We start from the raw sequence: 25,158 nt of genomic DNA, 5'->3' as shown, positions 1-25,158 counted from the left end.
CCCAGTGGCCGCCGCCGCCGCCGAGGGAGGGGGGGCAGGAGGGAAGAGGAGGAAGAGGAGGCGGCGGAGGAGGAGGAGGAGGCGCAGCGGAGCGGAGTGGAGCGCCTTCCGTCGCCCAGGCAAAGCGGGGAAGATCCGGCTGAGCGCGGCGCGGGGGAGTCCGGGCTGGGCAGCAGCCCCCCTCCCCGCCCTCCCTCCCTCGCCCCTGCTCCCGCGCGGCGCAAGCAGGCAGGCAGGGCTCGCCGGGGCGGGGCGGCCGGGGCGGGGCAGCGCCTGCTGGGAACATCATGGCTACTCTGGCCAACGGGCTGGCGCAGCAGCAGCAGCAGCAGCAGCAGCAGCAGCAGCAGCCGCCTCCCGGCGGAGCCGCCCCCCCGCCGCCGCCGCCGCCGCCGCCCCCGCCGCCGCCGCCGCCGCCGCAGGCGGAGAGCGCCGCTTTCAGCACCACGAACAGCGCCGCGAGGATGAACGGGCTGACGGCGCCGGCGGCCGGCCCGGGGGGCTCCATCGCCATGAAGGACCACGATGCCATCAAGCTCTTCGTCGGCCAGATCCCGCGCAACCTGGAGGAGAGCGACCTCAAGCCGCTCTTCGAGGAATTCGGCAAGATCTACGAACTCACCGTGCTCAAGGATCGCTTCACCGGCATGCACAAAGGTAGGCGGGCGGGCAGGCGGGCCGCCCCCTCCCTCCCTCCCTCCCCACCCGCCCCCCTCCACCCCCCACAAAAAAAGCCCGGAGGAGATGGACCGCGCGCCCGGATCCCCTCCTCCGCCTCCCGAGACCCGCCACGCCTGCCCCGCCTGGCCGGGGCCAACAAAGGAACCGCCGCCGCCGCCGCGCTCTCTGCCTCTGTGTGTGCGCGCGTCTGTGTGTGCGCAAGCGAGGGAGACGTGCAGTTCTACTCGGAAGCAAGTCAGCCACGCAGCCCCACCGAGAGCCCCCCCCCCCCGGGCTCGCGGGGAAGTGCGCGTGGCCTGGCGACTCAGGGGAAAGAGAAAGTGCCCCGCGCCTCGGCAGAACTGCTGCCTTGGAAGATGACACGGGCGGGAGGGGGGGGGGGTTGTCACCTACCGGGGTGTTTAGGTTCCTGAAAGGCTTGGTTCGGGCACAAAGAAATGACACGCTGTGCCAGAGTGAGGGAGAAAGGCGGTCCTCCCCCTCTGGTGCTTACACACACACACACACACACGCCCTCCCCAGGTCGTACCAATAAGCCTGTGTACAAACTTGGGTGAGAGGTAAAAACCTGGGCAACAAGAGAGGATGGAGTTGTGACACGTGGAAGAGGAGACCTCCCCATTCCTCCCCCCCGTCAAAAAAAAAACACCACCCATACATTTTGGCAGGAAGAAGTTAATACCTCTTCCCCCACCCACCCCGCCCGCCCGTCCGCCCGCCTCTTTCCCAGGTTGTGTTGTTCTTTCGCAACTCGTTGGTTAGGCATCTTCGGCTGGGGTTGTCTCTCTAAGTAAACACACCTTAGACAGGGCTGCACAGCTCCCCTCACAACACGCCACGCTCAAGCTTGGTTCTGGCTAACCTCCATTCATCTTTTTTCGCAGCTTGGCCTGTCCTCCGATTGCAGCCCCTTTTTTTGCCTGGTAATTTATGCTCCGGTGCATTGCACAATCCTCCCCCCCCCCCGAAAAGGGGCTTGAAAGAAGAACTCGCCTTCCGAGGTTGGGCAGGTGGAAAGTTGGGCTTTGTGCGACCCCCCCCCCATCCCCACCCCTCTCCACCTCCCCATCAAAGCGTTAGCTGGATTGGTGAGAAAAGAAATGAATGAATCAAAAGTGTGTGTCCATGTGTATGTAACTTGTGTGTGTGTGTGTGAGAGAGAGAGATTTGTAAACATAACCGGAAGCAGAGATCTTCCAAAGGAGGGTAGGAGTTGGTGTAGTGAAGGTGCTCCTTTGGTTTCACTGCAAAGTTTGTTGTGATGCATTTGTGCGTCATGGTGGTGGTGGGGGAGTGGGGCTGGGGAGATCCTGCATATGCTGATGAAGGAGCATGTGTATTTGCAGTGGAGGGGGGGGGTCAGGAATAATGCATAAACACTTGGGATTTGCATAATTCTGTTTTTTTTACCAAATAAGCTTAGGTTGTTTCCCCCCCCCCCCCCGTTTTTCAAGTTCTTGCAGTAGGTTAATCCCTAAAGCCAACCAACCAATAAACTAAGGCGTCAAATGTTTATTTGTTCATTACCTCAGCAAGTTCTATATGTGAAAATAGATGTGACATCTTTGGTGAAGAGTATGGCGTGAAGCTAGCATTCCCTCCCCCCACCCCCCCCCGCCCCTGCTCCAAAAAGAAACATGGTTTCCAAAACAACTGGCTTAGGAGATGAAAAAAGGTCTACTGTTGGAAGATTTCCTGCTTCTTGTTCCTCAGCTGACTTAGATCCAGTGTGAAGACTGGTGAGAATGTGGTAGGACATGTCTTTCTGTGTGCACGGCGGTGTATCTTCACACCAAGAGCCCATGTTTGTGTCATGGCGTGACATTATTTGTGTGCCTTCAAGTCAGTTTCGACTTCTTTCAATTGGCTGGACAGTTCCCTGCAGGTTTCTTGGCGACCTCTTTTTTTTTATTGAACTGGTCATCATTGTCTTCTTGTTCTTGGGACTGAGAAGAAGGGGCTGGCCCCAAATCCCCTTTAGGTCAGGACGAGAAGTCATGATCTTCCAGTTGTAGTCAACAACCACACCAAACAGGCTCTCCATATCAAGAATGGACTGTCTCCTTCTGAACGCAGTCTCTTAGGAGACCCCATGGGGCTCCTGCTCAGTGGAATTTCTTGTAGGCATCTAAGTTGAGTAAGGGTAACAAGATAATTTATCCATCTGGCACTGTCCTTAAGGCGAGACTTAATGTCCCTGGGAACTCCCAGCTCCCAGTGACTTTAACCCCTATTTAAAACAGGCTGAAAATCACCATCCCTGCTCAAATTTCTCAGTATCCCCTTCTTAGTGCTTTAACAGGTAGCAAAGAAGTGTGCGTGCGTGCGTGTGTGTGTGTGTGAGAGAGAGAGAGAGAAAGAGAGAGGGTGTATTCTGCAATCCACTTTCACTTTTCCAAAGAGTTACCATTCTTCTTTGAAACCTCAAAGTTAGAAAGAGGTTGACTTGCGCATAAAACTTCTGGTTGTTAATTTTACTGAAGGTCAGAAATCAATTATAGTGGAATTAGTGCGTTTCACAGAGGCAAAATGGGTCCTGGTAGGTCCTTGCGAGTGATTTCCAGGAGCTAAAATGGAGGATAGAGAAAAACGAACGGATACCATAATAAGAGGGGGGAAAATAGGTTCTTTAGAATGCTTGCATTTCACTTTTTTCTTCCCCCAAATAGCAGGTTCTCCTACTCAATGTGATATTTTTAGCTCCACTTCTTGGAAGTTATCAGCAGAAGGCTCTCTCCTGTCCATTAAATGCAGAGATAAAACTTCCCGTTACATGTATGACCAACTTTTTTGGCTTTCTAGCCTCGAGAGAGAGCGAAAGCATTTGGTTAAGGCTGAGATCTTAAGCATGCTCTCTAAATTCAGCAAGATTTTTTTTTCTAAGTAAATACGTATTGCTCTAATTCCTAAGGAAGTGTGAACAACATTTTAATCAGAAGTTATAACTCTGGGGAAAAAAAAACAAACCCTCACCTGAATTCAGGTATAAGTGGTTGTATTTTGGGATGTTCAGCTTCTTATAGTGAAGGATTTCACACTAGTTTTTTTTCGTGTGGATAAAATGCATGATCAATATCTTTCAAGGATCGAGAAAATGAGCATTTTAAAAAAAACACATTTTATTACAATGCACCCCATTCCCTGGGGGTGGGGGGGTGGGGACAGACTATCCCGATCTCTTTTTTTTATAACTTTCTCAGGATCAGCCACAGTATTTTGAAAAGTGTACTTTCTGAATGAGTGTAAAACAAGAATTTGGTACCTGGTGTTGGGTTTGTGCTGCAGAATACGTAATAGTCAGGAAGAAGATTCATCGCAATTTTCTATCATTTCCAAGGGAGATTGACGGGGGCGGTCTTTAAAAGTAATATTTTAAAAAGGTAGCTTCGTAAAAAAACAATGTAGGCCTGCAGGTGTGATGGAAGGAGACAGGGATATAGATAAAGCAGTGAAAAAGAAAAAAAAGAATGAACTGAGATTTCACTGGGCGAGAAGCAAACAAGCAGATAGGTGAATTTCTGTCTCTTGCTCAATAGGGGTGAAAGAGGAGATAGTTTGTCATTAAAATGAATATATATGGATATCATGTTTCTTGCTGGCAGATGGAGGGATAAAGGAAGTTGGCTGGCCCCTGCAGTTTCTTTAGAAAATCATCTGCAATTTGGCCGACTGAATCAAGCCGTCTTTCCCCATTTGTACACTGTAGCATTTTCAGAGCTTCGTGGTAAGCTCTTTTCCTCATTTGGTGTACTGAACTCCAATTTAATTACCACTTATCTTATCAATAAATTGCCATCCTCGTCACCACCACCACCAGCAGCAGAAGCAGAAGAAGCATTCCCGTTTCTAAATATTGATCAATATTGGAAGCTGTGCCAATCAAAAATAAAATCCAACTTGCTTCCCCCTTTAAAAACCATGCCTGATCCATTCAATTAAATGTCATCATTCGTTTAATGAAGACTCTGTTTGGTTCTGTTTATCTATCAAGTACGTGTCTTCTGCGGCTCCTCTCTGCATCAGGGTGAACCTATAGGATAAACTAACTTCCTTCCTTCCTTCCTTCTATTATTTCCTCCCCCCTCTCTCTCCCTTCCTTCCTTCCTTCCTTCCTTCCTTCTATTATTTCCTCCCCCTCTCTCTCTCTCCCTTCCTTCCTTCCTTCCTTCCTTCCTTCCTTCTATTATTTCCTCCCCCCCTCTCTCTCCCTTCCTTCCTTCCTTCCTTCCTTCCTTCCTTCCTTCTATTATTTCCTCCCTCTCTCTCTCTCTCTCCCTTCCTTCCTTCCTTCCTTCCTTCCTTCCTTCCTTCCTTCCTTCCTTCCTTCCTTCTGTTATTCCCTCCCCCTCTGTCTCCTGTCCTTACTTCTATCCTTCCGTCCTTCCTTCCTTCCTTCCTTCCTTCCTTCCTTCCTTCCTTCCTTCCTTCCTTCCTTCCTTCCTTCTTAGATTCCTCCTGCTATTTGTCTATCCATCACCTGGTTTGTCCACAGGATCCTTGTTTTGGCTTTAGGTTTCTGTCACTCTTGATTTCTTTCCATCAGAAGACAAGAGGGTTACGCTTATTAAGAGCTATTAATACTTAATCATCTGGCAGATTTAATTGTGCCAATATTAAAAATGCATCAATGTCAAATTTCGTTCATTAAATATTTACATTTTTGAAGGGAAACTGTTTTGCTGCTGTTTTAATATCATTTCAGGAAGCTTTGTATAGGGTTTAATTAAAAAAAAAAAGGATCCTCAGCTCAGCTGACGATGTGGACCGTATCCTTTGAACCGAGCACCGCTGCTGTTTCTCCTCTTTGACCAAAGGGTTAAGCAAAATTCCCCTTCTTCTTCTTCTACACCACGGAAGCAATCAGCTCCCTGCTCTGGTCACATCTCCAGCAGCATTGCAAAGCTGATGTAAAATCCCAAGGTGCTAATCTCATTTGTGACTATTTAGCCATAACAAAATATCAGCTGAGCCTTCCTGGAAGGAAGAAGTTAAGAGGCGAGTCAGTTTGGGTGGTCTTCGCCGCTCTCCGTTCTCGGTTCACAACCCGCAGTGTGTGTAGGAGAGAAGTGAGACACTCGCCCAGGTCAGCAGGGCCCAAGAAAGTTCAATCAAACAACTCATTCGATATACAACCCCGTGATCTTCTTCTCTCTCTCTTTTTTTTTCTTTCGCGTCCTGTCGCAAGCAGATTGTGCTACAAGCGTTACACCACAGTTCTTGGTCCGCAGCGACAGTCTCTGCATCCTTTCCCTTTAGGGCTGATGTTTTTCAGATCTCCCTGAAATCTCTGGTGCCAGGTTTCTTTGGCCTTCCTCTTTCTCTCCCACCATCTGCTTGTATCCAATTGATTGCGGCCTTTGCTGGACATTGCTCATTCATGCGGAACGCCTGTCCAGAAAAGTGCATTCCTTCTTCTGCTGCCGTCTCAGAGTGTCTTCGGGAATTGCCTGGTTTCTGACCTGGTCCCAAACTAGGCGACACAGCGATCGAGCTCAATTAAATTTGTCCTTAGCAACTGCACCTGGATCCTAGACTCAGCTTGGTTAGGGTGTATCTTGGTTTCTTTGGGGGAGGAAGCGACGTTGAATTTGGGTGCTGCGTGGAAGTTTGGGGGTCTATTTGCTTGGGGCATCAAAGTATTAGGCAAACTTAGAAAATGAGTTAATCGGTGAGCAGGGTGTGAGCGGGGTGTGAATCCAGGCTACAAGGCAATTTACTCTCAGCACTAAGCCGTCATGTGGCTTGTTTGGCTTGGTGTGAAGTGTGGTTTGTTTGTTTGGTGGATTTATATAGCCACCCATCTCACCTATTCTAGATAGCTAACATCTAATAAACTCAGTTTGCCCACCTTCCTTTGTGACTTGGTGGGTTTTGTGAAGATAGACAAGGTTTTCTTACTGAAGAACACCAAAGTCCACCAATAAACAAATAATAAACCCATTTTCTTCATTCAATGTATAGGACCAATCCTGACTGGTTTGAAAATGGACTTTGCTAGCTATACCAATCAGCATCGAGAATGCTGAACTCAAATAATTGGGACCCAAGTGAGTAGATCAGTAAGACTGAGAGATAAAGCATGGCTAATATATACCTAATATATACCTAATAAATAAATAAATAAATAAATAATGAATATGACTGATTGTGGATTATTTGAAGATTCATAGCAATGAAGAAATATTATTTTTCCTTCACCTCATGATCCAATCTGAATGTGTTTGAGGTGGTGCTTCAAGACTCTGTTTCTTGTTCCCAAGGAGGCCTCTGATTTGCATTTAGGAAAGGCTTAGTCTCTTCTTAAACTTTGTCCAAGCTTCTTTAAGAGAACACCTTAAAGTACCAGCCCTGAGTTAAGAAAGATGAGTGTCAGAGGAAGAATCTTGTGGTGTCTTTTGAGATCTCTTCCTCATTTCGTGGAGCTGTTTTGGTTTCTGTGTATCAGCTCATCCAATACTGTCCATTCAAAATGTCAGCAAATCTCAGAGTTGTTTTTATTTGCAGATGTCCAGGATCGAAGTAGGACCTTTTGCAAATAAATTCCTTGTGCATCCAACCCCATTTGGTCAATAAAGAATTCTATTCTATTCTGTTCTGTTCTGTTCTGTTCTATATTCTGTTCTGTTCTTTTCCATTCCGTTCCGTTCCATTCCATTCCATTCCCAAGTCCAGAGCTCATAATACCCTCTTTAGTCCCCAGTGGCACTAACTGATCTGGACTATATGAACCTCTGATGTGCTAATCTGGATGATTTTTGCACTGATCCCAAGTGTGTTGGCTTCTTCCTGCTGATGCCAATTAACCAGGCCCTGCTAATCCATACCAACTGTGTGAAATCAAATTCTCACTGGGTTACATGTTGACCTGCTGCCAAATTGTATGCCTGTCTCTAGCATAAAGACACTTTTCCCCAAAGCATCTACGGTAGCTGTTTCCGACTCTGTCCAGGACCGAATCCGGGCCTTTGTCATGCAAAGTCTCTGCTCTTTAGACCTTTCCCCCAAAGGGAAAGTGAGAGTCCCCTCCCTTTAGATTACTGAATAATAGCCTCTGTAGTTCTGAATCAAATAATGATTTAAAAGAGAAGATAGAAGTCTCTGTTGACCAAGCTGGACCTTCCATTCACGAAGACTAATGTGGTTGGTACGGAGAAACAACATCTTCTCAGGATTTTAGGCAGAGGTTTTCCATCCCTATGTGGACATGCTGGGGGTCAAATTTAGGAAGTCTCCATGCAAAACAAGAGCCTCGGTGGAGCAGTGGGCTAATGCCTCCTTAAGTAACACCAGCTGCCTGCAATTAGTGCAGGTTCGAGTCCCACCAGGCTCAAGGTTGACTCAGCCTTCCATCCTTCCGAGGTAGGTAAAATGAGGACCCAGATTGTTGGGGGCAATTAAGCTGACTTTGTAATAATGCCGCTTGGGGGTGTGTGTGAAAGCCCTAATAAGCAGGCATATACATAGAATGAAGGCTACTGCTAAGCTTGTCAGCCGCCCTGAGTCTTCGGAGAAGGGTGGGATATAAATGGAATTAAAATAAAAAAAATAAAAATAAAAATAAAAAAGCTACTGTTGAGTTCTGATTGTGTTTGATTGTCTTGGTTTCCCCACTTCCATTCGCCGTTGCACAGAGATGGACTCTCAAAGCCATTCCATAAGTCTATATGTCCCATTTCATTCCTCCTTTCTTCTTTCCAGGTTGTGCCTTTCTTACATACTGTGCCCGGGACTCAGCCCTAAAAGCTCAGAGTGCGCTCCACGAACAGAAGACACTGCCCGGGGTAAGTGATGGCTTCTTCTCTGATCAAGGCCCATCTACTGGGCAAGAGTTTTTGGTACAGATGTGCAAAGACAGCTGGGTTCCAAAAAGCAGACCTGATCTAGGTAGCAAATCTAGACCTGTCTTCTCCCAGCGGGCATCCTCCAAGTTCCTTGGAATTCTCAACTGTTTTTCTTGCCTCCTTGAACCCACAAATGTTTACTTTACCATCAATCTTTTCCCCTTGGTCAGTTGTTGGAAATTCCCCTTCCATGCACAGACTTTTCCTGTAAACTTTGCACGAATCTTGCAATGAGGGAAAAAAAAAACAAAAGCTGGGGGTGGGTGGGTGGGTGGGAAACAAACATCTTGTGGCTTTTTTGAGAAATAAATGTTGTGCCTTCCAGTTGAGCTGAGTTTGCACCAACACGATTACTGAATGAATCCATTTAAGGGGTCTGAACAATCCCTGGGCACCCAAACTAGCCAGGTGGACTGGTTTAATCCCTCCAAAAAAAAAAAAACCCTAACCAAAGCTTAGCGGGTGGTGGGAATAAAGCCACTGGATCTTTCCCTGGACCTGGTTAATCGTATCGTGCAAACCCAGCCCTTCTTTGTCATTTATCCCCACCTCTCTTTAGGGTTTTGGCACCTGGTTGCTAGCAGGTGGCAATCGCGAGAAAGTTGGATCGAATGTTTCCTTTTGTGTTATAATTTTGGAGCAGTGATAAGATGTCAGCTCTTTCCCCTCCTGGACTCGGAGGTCCAGGTTTGTTTTGCAATATTTTTATGTTTCAAAGGTTACATTTGCGCTCATTGTTTGGGGTGGAACGAAAACCTCCCGCAGCCTATCCAAGCTTTCCGTGCTTAGTCTGGCTTTAATTGTCCTTTCTTTGTTTGCCTAAAGCCGAATAGCTCTCCAAAAGGGAGAAAGGTAGTGGGGGAGAGGGAGGGGAGAATGAAAAAAAGAATTTTTCTGGAGTTGACAGCACAGATCTCCTTCACAGCACAGGTAGTCCTCCACTTACGACTATTCAAAGTGATGACGGTGCTGAAAAAAGTGACTTATGACCTCCCCTTTAATGACCGGCTGAATAGCCTTACCGTCAAAACTGGGTGTTTGACAACAGGCAAATATTTAGGACAATTGCAAGAGGTTGTAAGAATTAGATGTGGTCCGGTGATGCCTTATTCAAAAACCAATTTGCTTGGTTGCAGAGGTTCTACTTCCAATTGTAGCCATAACTCAAGGACTATCTGTACTTAGTATGGCTGAGGAACGCAACGATGTCCAGTTGTGATTTTCAAAAACGGTTCCGTCAGCTTGTAAAGATGTGCAGAGAGGGTTTGGCTACATTTGAATGTCTGGATCCATTTTCCGAATGGATCTTAGGCAGGCTGATTCGATTCAGATTGACGCAGTCTCCTGTAGACGATCCAGCCTGCTTCTGAACTGCATCAGATCAATTTGAACGCGTTCAGTATCCAGCGTTGAATCTTTGCATAAGCCCAGAAGGTAGCAACTAGCAGATCAAGAATACTTGAGGCTGCGTGGATAATTAGCCAGATTTTGGTGTCTAAGGACAGAGTTTCCAGCACACGTCTAAAATATTGTGTTCTCTTGTTGTTTGAACCGTTCAAGCATCTATGGACCGCTAAAATGAATGTGTGGCTGTGAGCAGACGATCTCTTAACCTTGGGGGGAATCTGTCCTTCACCTATCCCAAATCTGTGCTGGTGTAAATGAAATCTCAAGAACCATCATACGTTTAAGATAGGTCAATATACATATCAGTTTAATAAAATGAACAAATGAATAAACATATGCATACATGTATCTCTTTTATTTTGCTTTTTTATCAAATTTCTACACCACCCATCTTACTTAAACGATTCTGGATGGTTTGCAAAGCAGATAACAAAAAATAATATCAAAACGTGATTAAAGGCATAGTTAACAACAAAATTTTAAACAAGCTTAAAATTTACAAGTTAAAAGTAAGAATCAAAGTTAAATATTTGCATGTACACATATGCATTATATACACACCATTTGCTGCAAGTATGTATGCGTGTGTGTGTGTATGTATATGTACACACACACACATATATATTATATGAAACAAATGTGTCTGTGTGATGCATATTTAATTCTGATTTTTACTTTTATGTATATATAAAATCACACTCAGACACAAACACATCATAAACTATGCACACAAGCTCACACACGTGTGCATCATGCACACAAAAACAAGATTAAGATTTACACGCTCAAAGTAAAAAAAAATCAGGGTCAAAATATTGATATATACATAGGCGTCACACGTATACTCACACATAGATTTGTTTTGAATTTTTATCAAAATATAAAATGCAAAGGTAAATAAACACAATGGGAAACTAGGGGGAGGAGAAAAGGGAAGGGGGAAGAAAATGCAAGGTAAAACAGGAAAAACGGGAGAAAAAGGCATTGACTTCCGAGTCTCTTTAGCACAGTAGAAGGTAACAACATCGCAGCCTCAACTTTTTGCTTCTACACATTAATATATACTAGCCATTTCTACAACAACCACTCAATCTAATCATCAAAATCAAAGTTTCACATTTTTTTTTCCATCACAAGCACGACGACGTAGACAATTGTTTCGTAGGTTTGCTTCCCAAGCACACCCACGTGCAGAGAGACTACGCTGCAGTCTAACTGCCTCCCTAATTCAGTGGGACACAATTTCCCTGGGGCTGAATTCACACTGGCAGTTGCAACACAAACCTCACAAAAGAGACTAGAATTAAATCTCCCGGGGAGAAGATTGCCCAGGGTTTGAAGGGGCAGCTTATGTAACCAAATCTCTTCCCAACCCAACGGATGAGTTTCCCTTGGCCTGGAAGACGTAGGGAGGATTGCTCTACCAATCGATATTTTTAATTGGGCTTCCTTACTATAATGAGGGTCTGAGTTGGGAAACAAGTGTTGGTCCCGGACTTTAGCCAGCCTTCTGGTGTTGGGATGGTAGCTTGGGAGATTTCCAATTATGTGCCCTCTGAAACGTGCCTTTCCAGACAATCCTTTTGTATAATGGTCTTCATGCAGAATCCCGGGAATTTGGGGGTTCAAAAGCATCATTTTGGAAAGCTTTGGTTGGCCTAAGTAGTCCTAGTAGTCCTGGACTAATAATTTAGTGTCCGTTCAAAATTACAACGGGACTGACTTATGAGCGTTTTTCACACTTCTCGCCGCTGCAGCATCCCCAGGGTCACGCAATCAAAACTCAGACGATTGGCAACTGACTCATATTTATGACAGTTGCCGTGTCCCGGGGTCATGTGATCCCCTTTTGCAAACTTCTGACAAGCAAAGTCAACGGGGGAAGCCAGATTCATTTAACAACCATGTGACTAACAACTACAGTGATGTATTTAACGACTGTGGCAAGAATGGTTAGCAAATGTGCTTAGCAAGTGTTTCACTTAGCAACTGTGCTCGTAACCCGAGGACTACTGTAGATAGCTTTCTTGCTGCTCTAAGCAACTCTGTCCCTTTGGTGGGAGAAATAGGCCTGAATATCCATACTGGATCCCTGCAGGTAGAAAAGTAGGCTGTCAAGAAGGATTCTAGGAGGATAGCCTCTGGAAAACAAATTTCAACATCCTTCTATTTTTTTTCCTTTAATTTTTAAAAAGTAATTCCTTTATACACATGTCACACCTGATGAAATATTTAATCTCTATTTGGTGATAATACATATTTGTCTACCTTAATTATTGCAATGGCCTTTCAGCTTTTTAAAAACCAAAGTGCAAAACTAGAGGGTGACTTACCTAATCAAAGCAATGTTCAGATAGATAGATAGATAGATAGATAGATAGATAGATAGATAGATAGATAGATAGATAGATAGATAGATAGATAGATAGATGACATAGATAGATAGATAGATAGATAGATAGATAGATAGATAGATAGATAGATAGATAGATAGATAGATAGATAGATAGATAGAAGAAAGAGAGAGAGAGAGAGAGAGAAAGAGAGAGAGAGGGAGATGATAGATTAAATGTTTTTGGTTCTTTTATTTTTTTCCTCTTTTCCATCTCCCTTTTTCTTTGTCCCTTTCTTTTTACTTTTTCACGGATTTTGATACTAAAGGGCTCATGTAGCCACCAGCAATTACTACTTGTATCGGATGGCCTTCTCCATCTCCTTCTTCCAGATTTCCACCGTCGGGACAACAAAAGACATTTCCTTTTGTTTTAAGTGGCACACCAGAACACTGAGAGTCCAGTTCAGTTGTAGTAGTGGTTCAAGAATTAGAAGGAGGGGAGGCTGAGTTCGAATCCTGACATTAGGTTCGAAAAGCCAGCTGGCTGACTTGGCCAGGGCGCTCTCTTTTGGCCCTAGGAAGAAGGCAACAACGCCAAAGCGCTTCTGCAAAAAAGTTGTCAAGAAAACAAACACCAGGCGATCCTGCCTGTAGTCACAGCCTTCGTCTGAAGGATTGTAACCACCACCCGTATTTCTTCCTCTGCTCCTCCAATTACATCATCTGCTTAGCTAGATTTATGATCTTTTTAACCTGGCGGTATAGTAACAGCGATTAGCAGTCAAGGATGTTTCCAGGCAGACGTGCCTTTCCATAAAATAGCCCACCGTGTATTAGAAAGGTTTTATGAGCGGCAGACCACTTCCTTGTGATTAAAGAGGCATTCATTTTATCAAATCAAGAGTGGGCTTGCCGATCAACTCTGTTAAACTTTAAAACTTCAGCCTCACTGGCAGCCCACACCAAGGCTGAGAACCAAACCTAGAACTAAGGAGGAATTTCCTGACCGTGAGAACAATTCACCAGCGGAACCACTTGCCTCTAGAAATTGTGGGTGCTTCCACACTGGAGGTTTTCCGAGAAGAGATTAGATAGTCATTTGTCTGAAATGGGTCTAGTTCAGGGGTCAGCAACCTGAAACAGTGAAAGAGCCACTCGGAACCGGTTCCCTCACAAAAGGAAAAACTGGGAGCTGCAAAAAATGTGTGCACATGTGCGTACATGCACGCATGTGCAGAACAGGGTTTGACTGAAGAGTGGAGCCAAGGCGAGATATGCACCTACCCTGCATATTTGAATTGATTGGTTGAACTTTTTTAGTCCCACTTTTTTTTTTTGGACTGCACATGGCAGAGGACTGGGAGCCATAGGAGACGGCTGAAAGAGCCACATGCGGCTCCGGAGCCGCGGGTTGCAGACCTGTGGTCTAGGGTTCACGTTCAAGTGGGGGGATGGGCTAGAAGATTTCCAGTTTCCTTCCGACTTGGTTATTCTGACTCCTCAGAGGGTGAAAAAAAATGAGGTTAAATTTTACAAAATGAAACAGCTTCACAGGAGATATAGCAATCTGATCCCGGAGGCTTGGAATGGGACCTTTACATCCGTGTCTTTATTAAGCATACAGGTAGTCCTCAGCTTTCAACCACAACTGAGTCCAAAATTTCTGTGGCTTAAGTGAGACATTTGTTAAGTGTTTTGCCCCCCGCTTTATGACTTTTCTTGCCACGGTTGTTAAGCGAATTGCTGCATTTGTTAAGTTAGTAACACGGTTCTTAAGTGAATCTGGCCTCCCCCCATGGACTTTGCTTGTCCGAAGGTCGCCAAAGGGGATCACGTCACACACACACACACACACACACACACCGGAAGACACGGCAACCGTCATAAATACGAGTCAGTTGCCAAGCATCTGAATTTTGACCACGTGACACAGGGATGCTGCAACGGTCATGGGAAAAACGGCCGTGGCAATGGTGCAACAGTCTTGAGTGCGGAAAACGCTCACGAGTCCTTTTTCCCCAGTGCTGTTGTAACTTTAAATGGCCACCCAAGGGCCTCTTGTAAATTGAGGACTACCTGAAGAAAAATTAACCGAGATGGGATGGGCTGTGGAGCAAAGTGATCGATTAATTAATTACGTAGCTTTGATTGTGGAAGGCCACCTGAGCCACTGTTAGGCTTCTCCATTGGTCCCGAAGCCAGGGGGTTCGTCTTGTGACCAGCGACCGCGCATGCGTAACGGTTTCCTGAAATCTCTTTAGTGGGTGACTTTGAAAACTGAGATTTCTTGAATGCAAAGCGTAGTGTGGATGTTTTTTTTTTCTCTCTCTCTCTGAACTTTCCAAGTTTCTGAACACAAAGGACCAGGTCACCCAACCGGGCCATCAATCTGATCTTCTGTCTTATAAGAACCGTGTTCAAAGTCTCTTGGCCACCCGTGCTTTAATTACTGCATTTCTGCGGCTTTGGACCGGAGGGATTAAAACAGCGGCGACACAATAGCATTGGTGGGTGGATGAGACTTGTTGACTCTTCTTGACGACACCGAGGGCCTTTTTCAAAAGGGCTCCTGAAGTCTACCGGAAGCTTGAACACAACTCTGTGACTTGTCCTTTTGCCCCTAAATTTTGAGAAATGATATTGCCACTCTTTCGGTGCATCGCGGCTGAATTTTAAGGAGCCCGAACCCGGGAGTGGTAGGCAGCGAAAATGGAAAAGATCAGAGATAAGTGAAATGCCAGTTTTTCAAAGCTCAAAAATGAGGAGGAGAGGGGGGAAATGGGCAGCTGAAAATTGTTTATCTTCCCAGCACTTCCACAGGTCTCTCTATCTTTTCCTATACATTTCACCTCAACCAAAATAAATCTTCCTTCCTTCCTTCCTTCCTTCCTTCCTTCCTTCCTTCCTTCCTTCCTTCCTTCCTTCCTTCCTTCCTTCCCTTCTTCGTATCTTTCTTTTTCTTTTTCTTTTTCTTTCTCTTTCTCTTTCCTTCCTTCCCTTTCTTTCTTTCTTTCTTTCTTTCTTTCTTTCTTTCTTTCTTTCTTTCTTTCTTTCTTTCTTTCTTTCTTCTGAATTGCCAGTCTTGCTCTCCCTCTATAAGGGGGGCTGCTGCTGCTGCTGCTGGTGGTGGAGAGGGGTATGTGTCAGAAGGCTAGATGGAGGTGAACAAATAATTTTCAAGAACCTCAGCTTGAAACACTGCTGGCCAATCTTTAATATCTTTCACTGGTGCACATACATGAGCTGCAAAGAAGAGGAAGAAAGGATGAGAGATTTGTTGAGCAGCTTGATCCAGATAATTCCCATAGAATAATGGCTGGGTGGAGCTGCCCCATTTCAGTCCGGAATGCTGGGAATTTCTACTTCAAGAATAGAACACAGGTGGTCCTGGACTTACAGCAGCTCATTTAGCGACCGTTCAAAGTTACATCACTGGAAAAAAAGGGGACTTACATCCCTCTTTCACGCTCACAACCGTTGCAGCATCCCAACGATCAAAATTCAGATGCTTAGCCACTGGCTCACCTTGATGGCGGTTGAAGTGTCCCGGGATCATGTGATCCTTTTGGGCGACCTTTTGACAAGCAATCTCAATGAGTAAACCAGATTCACTTAACGACTGGGTAACTAACTTAACAATGGTTCCCTTAACAGCGGTTGTAAAATGGGGTGAAACACACTTAACTCACTTAGTAACATTTTTGCGATCAATTGTGACCATAAGTCAAGGACCAGTGGAACAGTGGATAAATGTTGGATCAATTTGATCATCAAATAGAAATCCCCCCACCTGGAATATTTGTTTATTTAATATAGTATTTTTTGTTAAATAGGGATGGGAAAGCTTACAGCTACTTGTAGACCCGTCATATAAAGGGGAGGAGAATTCATCGTGGGTTGTTGTTGTTGTTTTCCAACATTCAGCCAGGGTGGATCCTATTCATTTAATGTTAAATTTATTTGATCCTTTGGTCGCTTTTTTGCTTTTGTTTCTGTACACCAATCTTTTTCTTTTCTTTTTTGTTGTTGTTAGTTCTGGCGCAGGTTGTTGTTGTTGTTTTTCTGTTTGGTAGTTTATTTTTGTTGATACAGCAAAATAAATATATTAAAAGAAATGGACTCCACTTACGACCGTTCATTGAAATTACGTTTGAAATTACGACACTGAAAAAGAACGACTAACGACTCCTTGCACTTACAACGGATACAGCATTCTCACCAATGCCAGGATCGAAATCTGAGTCCTTGGCAACGGGGATGAATGTACAATGGCCTCAGTATCCTGGGGTCGTGGGCGATCTCCATTTGTGATCTACCCTGCCAGGATTGCAACAAGCGAAGTCAAAGCGGGGGCGGGGGAGAGCCAGATTGACTTGACAACTGTGTAATTCACTTAGCAACCGTGGGAAAAGAAAGGTCATCAAACCAGGTGAGGCTCTCTTAACAACCACTTCGCTTATCAGTGGAAATTCCGTTCCCAACTGTGGTTATAAGTCAAGGACCGCATATAGATGTTTTCGAGGTAGATGCTTTGAGTTGCAATCCACACGTACCTCTAGTTAATCAGGTAGCTGGTAGTCTAAGAGGCCTCTGTTGGTCAGAGTCCATAAAACTGAGCTGATGGGGAAAGAAACAGATTGATCTAATGTAAGGCACCTTTCTGTTACTCGTAGGGTTTCAGGTTTTAAGTCCTGCTTATACTGTAACTCCCCAGCGGGAAAATAAAGACAGGTTCCTGCTTAAAGCAATTTTCGCTGGTTAATAGTGTCAGTTTTGGTCAATTAGTCAATTAAATATGTACATAAATAAAAATTATACATATGAAGCAACAAGAAAATTCACTGCACATCCTAATTTCCCCATAGTTTTTTTTTAAAAAAATAACATTATTCTATTTGTGAAATCAACCAAATCTTGCTTAGTTGAAGGATAAACGAGTTGCTTTGCTTCCCTTGCTATCGTCTTCAGCTGCGGTGAAGCAGTTTGTCTAATTGATGTTTGCGTTCGATGTTTTATTGTTTTAATGCTTTTAATACTGGGAATCCCCAGATAGAAAAGTAGGGTTAAAAATAATAAATTCAGCCAAGTTGGGTTGTGTACCATTTTTTTTCCTGACTTTATTGACATACGGTTTATTAGTGTTCTTAAAAGCAACAAAAGAATGATTGGAAAATACACTTAGAATTTGCCCAGGGTGTTGTGATGGTTCACTGGGGTCTAATAAGAAAGCCAGATGAACAATTTTTCAGAAATGTTTGATCTACAAGATAAGAAGATTGGGGAGAAGAAAGAAGGATTGAGGAAGTGAGGCTGTCGAATTCAGGATGGAGACCCTTCAAGCGGGCCAGATGTGGCTGAACTACAACGTCCAGCATCCCTCACCATTGTCCTGCAGAGGCTTAATTTCTAAGTGCAGGGGAGAGGAACCCCTGAGATGCAGGATTGTTCCCCCTGGCATTATAAAACTGCATCACCCGGATGAAAACTTTACCTTATCGTACTTAGGCGATAAGATTTCTCCTAAATCTGCAGATTCTTATAGTCTGTTTGTTCATTTGTTTATTTAATTCAACACACAGGTTTGTCCTCGATTTGTAAACATTGGTTTATAGGGACCGTTTGAAGTTACGGCGGCACTGGACAAAGGAACTTAAAATTGTTTTTCACTCTTACGACCGTGGCAGCCTTCCCCGCAGTCACGTGGTCAAAATTCAGACGTTTGACAACTGACTCGAATTTATGATGGTGGCAGTATCCCGGGAGCCTCGTCATCACTTTTTTCGACGTACAGGTTGTCCTCAACTTCTAAGAGCTCATTGAGTGACCGTTCAAAGTTCCAATGGCACTGAAAAATGTGACCTAGGACCATTTTTTCACAGTTACAACCTCTGCAGGATCGCCAGGATCACATGATCAAAATCTGGACACTTGGCAATTGACTCCTAATGATGGCGGTGGCAGCATCCCGGAGGGTAACGTGATCCCCTTTTTCAACCTTCTGACAAACCGAGTCAATGGGAGAAGCCGGATCCACTTAACAACCATGTGACTAACTTAACCACTGCCGTGGTTCACTTAACAACCCGTGGGGAGGAAGGTCGTGAAACGGGGCCAAAACTCTCTTCACCGCTTGTCCCTCTTAGCAACAGAAACATTGTGCTCAGTTGTGGCTGTAAGCCGAGGACCACCTGTATTTAGAAACTGCAGATCTGCTTCACAGAGAGAGGCTAGGCTGGGCGTGTAACAGGTGAAATGTAAAAAATGAGTATAAAAATTTAAAAGAGGGCAACAATACTTGAAAACATGACGTTAAAAGTTAATTGAAAGGCGGGGGAGCTTTCAGGGCCCTAACGAGTCTCGTGGCTATGTGATCTTCTCTCTCTCTCTCTCTCTCTCTCTCTCTCTCTCTCTCTCTCTCTCTCTCTCTCTCTCTCTCTCTCTCTCTCTCTCTCTCTCTCTCTCACACACACACACACACACACACACACACACACAGAGAGAGAAAAAGTCTTTAGATATTTTTGAACAGCCAGGAGCATGGGTGCCCATCTCACCTTTGGGGAGAATATTCCACAGGGGAGGGGCAATGACAGACCCCACCGGTCAGAATTCTCTGCCTGGGGAGGGGTTTGCAATATCTATCCCCTGCCTCGCCTATGGGATGATGGGTTGATGCGTTGTCATAACGCTTTCACCAACATTATCATGGCAGAAATTTTTAACGATCGCTTCTTTGGGGGCTGGATGGGGCAATTCAGTTGGTCCTGGACGTACGACCACAACGGAGCCCAAAACGGATGTTGCAAAGCGAGACATTTGCGCAGGGAGTCTTGCCCCCTTTTACAACCTTTCTTGCCAGTGTTGTTAAGTGAGAAACGCGGGGGTCGAGCGGATCCACCTTCTCTCCCTCAACTTTGCTTGTCAGAAGGTCACAAAAGGGGAAGCTGTGAAACCCTCCGGGATGCTGCAACCGTCGTAAATATGAGTCAGCTGCTGAGCCTCTGAATTTGGATCCTGTGTCCCTGGGGATGCTGCAACGGTGGTAAGTGTGGAAAATGGTCCTAAGTCCCTTTTTTTCCATTGTAACTTTGAACAGTCACTACCTGAGCCCGTTGTAAGTCGGGGACATCCTGAATAAGAGTCACTTAGATGAGATGGGCAGCAGAGCAATTGTAAGTTTGAAAAACAGTCCCAACTCATGTTTTCCGGCCCTGTCGTAACTTTGGTCACTAAACGAAGTGTTGTAAGTCTAGGACTACCTGTGCTCCTTGGCCAATGTATGGACGATATCCATTCAATGCCCTGTGGACACGGAAGGCAAATGCTGCATGTCCGCTCCAACCAGTGCTGAGTTGGGGGTCCATCTCCCCTTCCTCCGCTAGGCTGCCTGTGGCACCTCTGCCCTTGGACTGGCTGTTCTGCGGGATGCCTCTCATCTTGCCTTCAAAGAGGTGACATGGAATCCTGTTGACCTGCTGCTCTAATTGCCTGACATTCTGTTTAGTAAACCCTAATTACTGGAGCCAGGAGTTAAATGCAAGGCGGTTAAACGAGGATTGACAGCTGTGGCCGTGGATCTAATTACAAGCATCTCTGGTGCTTTGCTGCTTCGGTTACTGTGGAAACACAGAGGCTCGTGGCATGCGCCATGCGGGGGCAGCCAGCGGCATGAGGTGTGCATGCTCCATGCCCGGGAGAAGAGGGGAGTTGAGGTTAGACTTCTCAAGAAAGCACACCCAAGGCCGTAAGTTGGAAGTCTACTCCTGCCAAGGCTTAGACCCAGCGCTCCGAGCCAAAAAGGGAGGTGTTTGCTTGGGCATGAAGCCCATAAAAGACGTTGGCCAACTCGTGGGTGGACAGAGAGCAAGTGTGGGGGCAATGGCCAAGGTTCGGGAGTGGAGAGATTGAGATTCAAATCCTCCCTCAGGCACTGAGCCTCCCTGGGTGACTTTGGGCCAATTCCTCCCTTTCAACTCAACAGCCAGTGTGGAGTGATGGTGTAGAAGCTGGATCAAGAGAAAGAAGACCTAGGTGCTAATCTTGTAATGGTGTGTGAGAAAGACCTCAGGAGAGTCAGGCAAGAGACAATACGACAGGAACGGTCAGATAAGAGACAGCATAGCCCACAACTGGACAATGGGCAGGCCGAAGCTCAAAAGAGACTCTCTCTAGTTTCCCAGACTGTAAAGGAGAACGGAAGACAATGGTACTTTCAGGCTTGCAAGATTCTGTCACTGTAGCTTTACAGTAGAGTGGAATTAGCTCACCTGGTTGTGGTTCCTATCTGGTTTAGCCCACAAGGTCAACGTCAATCTTGCCAGTCTCTTACTCTCTTCCAAAGAGAGGCATTTCAGGCATGGCCTCCAATCCTCAGGGAAGCCTGCCAGCCACTGAGCCTCTGGCAGGGCAAGGGGATGCTCAGATGACCAATTTGCCATCGTACAACTAGTGCAACAGCTGGAGCACAATTTGCCCTAACCCAGGGTCAAAGGCAGCCTCCTGCCAATTCGCTTGTTGTCCCGTCTATGAAGAGGCTGTGATTTTCCAGGATTTACAGGACATGGAGGAAAGCTTCGCAAACCTCTACACGGGGGTTGAGAAACTTAAGCTCTTGACTTGGTTTCACACAGGTTCCCTGCTAGAAGCCTAGGAAGGGAGAGGAGAAACTTGCTTGTCACTAGTCAGAGCTTTGGTATAGCCGGGAATGGGCTCTCAACAGGAAAAATCAAGTCTTACCATCCCTTCCTGGACTACATGGAAGCAGGGATACTTGCAGCAAGGATAAAAAAACAAACGGTCAAGATGGTGGCCACACCCATGTGGGGGAAGCTCAACCCCTTTTTTCTACATGTGTCATTCATATAAAAGGAGGTAGAACTTCCATCAGATGGGCATGAGACCATCCGGACTGTTTTACACTCTGCCATGGACATCCCTGTCGGGAGACACACCCCATCCATGCAGGAAGGTGATCTACTCCAATCTCTATATCATTTGTGAGCAGAGCCGAGCCATAGCTGTGCAGTGGTTAGAATGCAGTATTGCAGGCTAATTCTACTCACAGCCAGGAGTTCAATCCTGTCCAGCTCACGATTAACTTAGCCTTTCATCCTTCTGAGGATGAAAATGAGGACCCAGATTTTTGTGGGGGCAATATGCTGACTCTGTAAAGCATGATGAAGTGGTATATAAGTCTAAGTGCTATTGCTTAACTTGGTTATCTTCACCTGGTTGAGATATTTCTCTTCTCTGATTTTCTCTATTTTTTTTTCCTGGGCCTAGCGTTGATCCAACTTTTGGACTGCTCAGTGCAACTGCTAATATGAGAGAGAGAGACAGAGAGACAGAGAGACAGAGAGACAGAGAGAAGAGCAGGCAGCTTTTACAAATATTTCTTTGCAATAGGCTGACAGATGGCTGCTTTATGGAATGAGGGAACCATCCATAAATTACATATGAAACATTTCTCTGTCCCCACAAGCTCAGCTCCAAGCAGAGAGCATCAGCAGCTGTACTTGGAGCCATGCTGGGAATTGTTCTCTCTGCTGCATTTCAGATTCATCTTCACTTAGATTCTCAGAGGAATAGGCTAGATTAGATTTGAAGGGTGGCTGGGTGGATGGATGGATGGATGTTGGGTTGAACAATGGTGTAGTAGACTTCATGCCCCACCTATCATCAGAGGCTCCTGCACTCTGTGTCCATCCAAAATTATCTTGGTCATGGAGAGGACTGAGTAGCAGAAGGTGGACTTGGCTTAAGAGCCTGGCTGAGGAATTCTGGGAGTTGAAGTCCACAAGTCATAAAAGGGCCAAGCTTGAAGACCCCCTGAGCTAAACCATTACAGGCAAAAGCAGTGTCGTAGCTGGCTAGGACCGCCAGGTGAACCCAAGTGAATCAGGACCTTGGACAGTTCTCTGATGGCTCTATTCTTTAGAGCAGCGTTTCTCAACTTTGGCAACTTTAAGCCATGTGGACTTCAACTCCCAGAATTCCCCAGCTAACATGGCTGGCTGGGGAATTCTGGGAGTTGAAGTCCTGACCTCTTAAAAAAGTTTTTAAGGTTGACAAACACTGCCTCAGTGAGTTGCTACTAATAAGCTCCCGAGGCCTTCTGAACGTTGAACTTTTTGGCCTTACAAGCTAAGGGATACACTAAAGACGGAGAGAATAAAGTAAAGGAAATAAATCCTCCAGCCCCTCCCAAATGAGTGAAACCTCCCCCCCCCCACTAAAATGGCAGAGCCCCGAAAAGGTGAAATAGAGGGGAACTGACAGGGTCATCTTCAAAGAGGTCCTCTGAAGCCATAAAGACCCATATCCTTGTCATGTAGCAACTGGCTACTTTAGTGGGGAGGAGAGCTGGACCAACTGGATGGTGTGAAGGTTTTTTTTTCCCCATCTCACTTTTGCTTCATGGTTGGAGGGGCTGAACTGAAAGTACACCATACCAGCTTGGGGAGGTGGGGGAGTCAATTCCTATGTTCCCAATGTTGATTTTATTACATATGAAGCAAAAAATAAAAAAAAGGAAAGGAAGAAATTTTTGAGTTGCAACTGAATGCATTGCAGCTACACTGAATAATGCTCCTGGTTAGCTTAGTTCTGTTTTTAAATAAATCTGTAGCTAACACTTCCCAGATGGCCTTAAATGATGCATTATGCTCCAGCTGAGTTCCAGATGAAGAACCGGTTGGCCTCTGTTTTCAATCTAATTTCTAGCCTGCGATCTTTGAGATCACAGTAAGAGTCAGAAGCAACCTCACTTTGTTAAACCAATTTTTTGAGGGGGGGGTGTGGGGCGGTGGGGGAGGGCGGCCGTTGGCCGATAAGTGTAATAATATTGTTTTTGTCTCCACCTCACGACGGCCATGGTAGAAAGACTTCCAGAGTTCATAACTCTCCCCATCTCTTATCAAACTGCCGTCCTTACAATAATCCTGTAAATTGATTCAGTCATTATTGTAGCTTTTCTTTCTTTCTTTCTTTCTTTCTTTCTTTCTTTCTTTCTTTCTTTCTTTCTTTCTTTCTTTCTCTTCCTTCCTTCCTTCCTTCCTTCCTTCCTTTCTTTCTTTCTTTCTTTCTTTCTTTCTTCCTTTCTTTCTTTCTTTCTTTCTTCCTTTCTTTCTGGTCTCTCTCTGTCTTTCTGTTTTCCATTCTCTTTCCATATTTCATTCAGTCTTTCTGTCTTTCTCTATCCTTCCTGTTTTCTTTCTTTTCTTTTTTCTTCCTGCATTCCTTCCTGCCTGCTTTCCTTTCTTGTCTTTCTTTTTTCTTGTCTTTCTATCTTGCTTTTAATAACTCTCCCCATCTCTTATCAGATTGCTATTCTTCCAATAGTCCTGTAAATTGATTCAATCAGTATTATTATTCTTTCTTTCTTTTTCTTTCTTTCTTTCTTTCTTTCTTTCTTTCTTTCTTTCTTTCTTTCTTTCTTTCTTTCTTTCTTGTTTGCTTTCTTTCTTTGTTTCTTTCTTTCTTTCTTTCTTTCTTTCATTCTTTCTTTCTTCTTTCTTTCTTTCTTTCTTATAAAGGACAAAGGCAGAGGGGGAATCAAAATGACTTTTGAGGCAAGGTCTACTCAGGGCTCTTCTCTTTCGTAGCTCTTTCTCATAACCATTGTCTGTTCCCAATTCATAGAACTGCCAAGATTTATTTCTCTTGATAGTAGAAAACATACTTTATAATAGGTTTTCAAAACTAGCTTCAGGAATTCTAGGCAGCTGCCAATATCACTTACGTCTATAGTGAAGCGGGATCGTTATCTCCTATGCCTAGCAGGAGGACAGACTTAAATGCGAGAAATGTAGGAAACCGACTTTTATTGTCCATCTAGCACAATATTCTCCACACTGATTGACAGAGGTGATCCAGGACATTCAAAATAAACTTTCAATCTTCCCCAGCTTTATCTGGAGATTTGCAAGGACTAGGTGCACAAAATTGGGGTCCTAAGCCAAAAACAAGGTGTGTGTGTGTGTGTGTGTGTGTGTGTGTGTGTGTGTGTGTGTGTGCCTTTTCCTTGAATGTCATCATAATTTAAAGCTGCCTTTTATTCAGAGGATGCATTGGTCTGCCTTCCTTGCTATCGTCTGTACTGAATGAGAGCAGGTTGCAGAGTTTCAGACAATTTTTCCCCCCGGCTAGTGCAGGGCATGATGGGGTTAAACCTGGACTGTCGCACTCCGATTTGGAATGGGGTAGGAAAAGTTTTCCCAGAGGAAGATCAGCTTATGTCAGAAAGCTGCACAAAAGGGACAACACAAATATGCACACCGACAAGAAGCCGAGAGAAAGAAGGCGTCAAAGTGGAATTCCTTTGCAGAGAAGGATCACGTTGATTTATTTATTTATTGCTGCAGTTGGTAAATTAGTAACTAGGCTTCCCCATTGACTTTGCTTGTCAGACCGTCGCAAAAGGGGATCACGTGACCCCAGGACTCTACAACCGTCATAAATATGAGCCAGTTGCCAAGCATCTGAGTTTTGATCACATGACCACGGGGAGGCTGCAAAGCAGTGTTGAAAAATGGTCATAAGTCACTTTTTTCAGTGATGTCGTAACTTTGAACGGTCACGAAATGAATTGTTGTAAGTCAGGGACTACGAACCACAGATTGCACAGGTATGCTTGAGCAGGGGGTCGACTAGAAGACCTCCAAGGTCCCTTTCAGCTCTGTTATTCTGTTATTGTGTATTGTCACTTCAAGTGTGCTGGGATTCCAACTCAGAATTCCCAGCTGATCACATGCTTGAGGGTCCTGGGAATGCCAAATCTTTGAGCCATGGATCTCCTTTTCCTTGTGTGTCATTTGGCATTCTATGGCCTTCCACTTCCCAAGCTTAACAAAGTGAAAATAAATATTTAATTATTCTCCTAAATAAAAAATCGAT

At 45.0% G+C, this 25,158-nt stretch overlaps 1 protein-coding gene across 17 annotated transcripts in view; it reads left to right on the top strand.

The window, feature by feature from the left end:
* Positions 1-287: 287 nt before the first annotated feature.
* The window catches only part of CELF6 (CUGBP Elav-like family member 6), a gene marked incomplete at both ends in the record, with an annotated part of 109,571 nt that continues 84,700 nt past the window's right edge, over positions 288-25,158 (top strand). For 16 of the 17 annotated variants that reach the window (XM_083371160.1, XM_083371155.1, XM_083371169.1 and 13 more), the window contains 2 exons: positions 513-657; positions 8,380-8,462. In XM_083371160.1, the coding sequence (XP_083227286.1) occupies positions 513-657; positions 8,380-8,462 (228 nt within the window). Of the gene's footprint in view, positions 658-8,379; positions 8,463-25,158 lie in introns of all 17 variants that reach the window. The other variant, XM_083371154.1, reaches the window with a different exon arrangement.

This window comes from Vipera ursinii, assembly GCF_947247035.1.
Source record: "Vipera ursinii genome assembly, chromosome: 11".
Taxonomy (NCBI): domain Eukaryota; kingdom Metazoa; phylum Chordata; class Lepidosauria; order Squamata; family Viperidae; genus Vipera; species Vipera ursinii.
The sequence above is the reverse complement of the archived record's forward strand: the minus strand, read 5'-3'. Positions and strand labels throughout refer to the sequence as shown.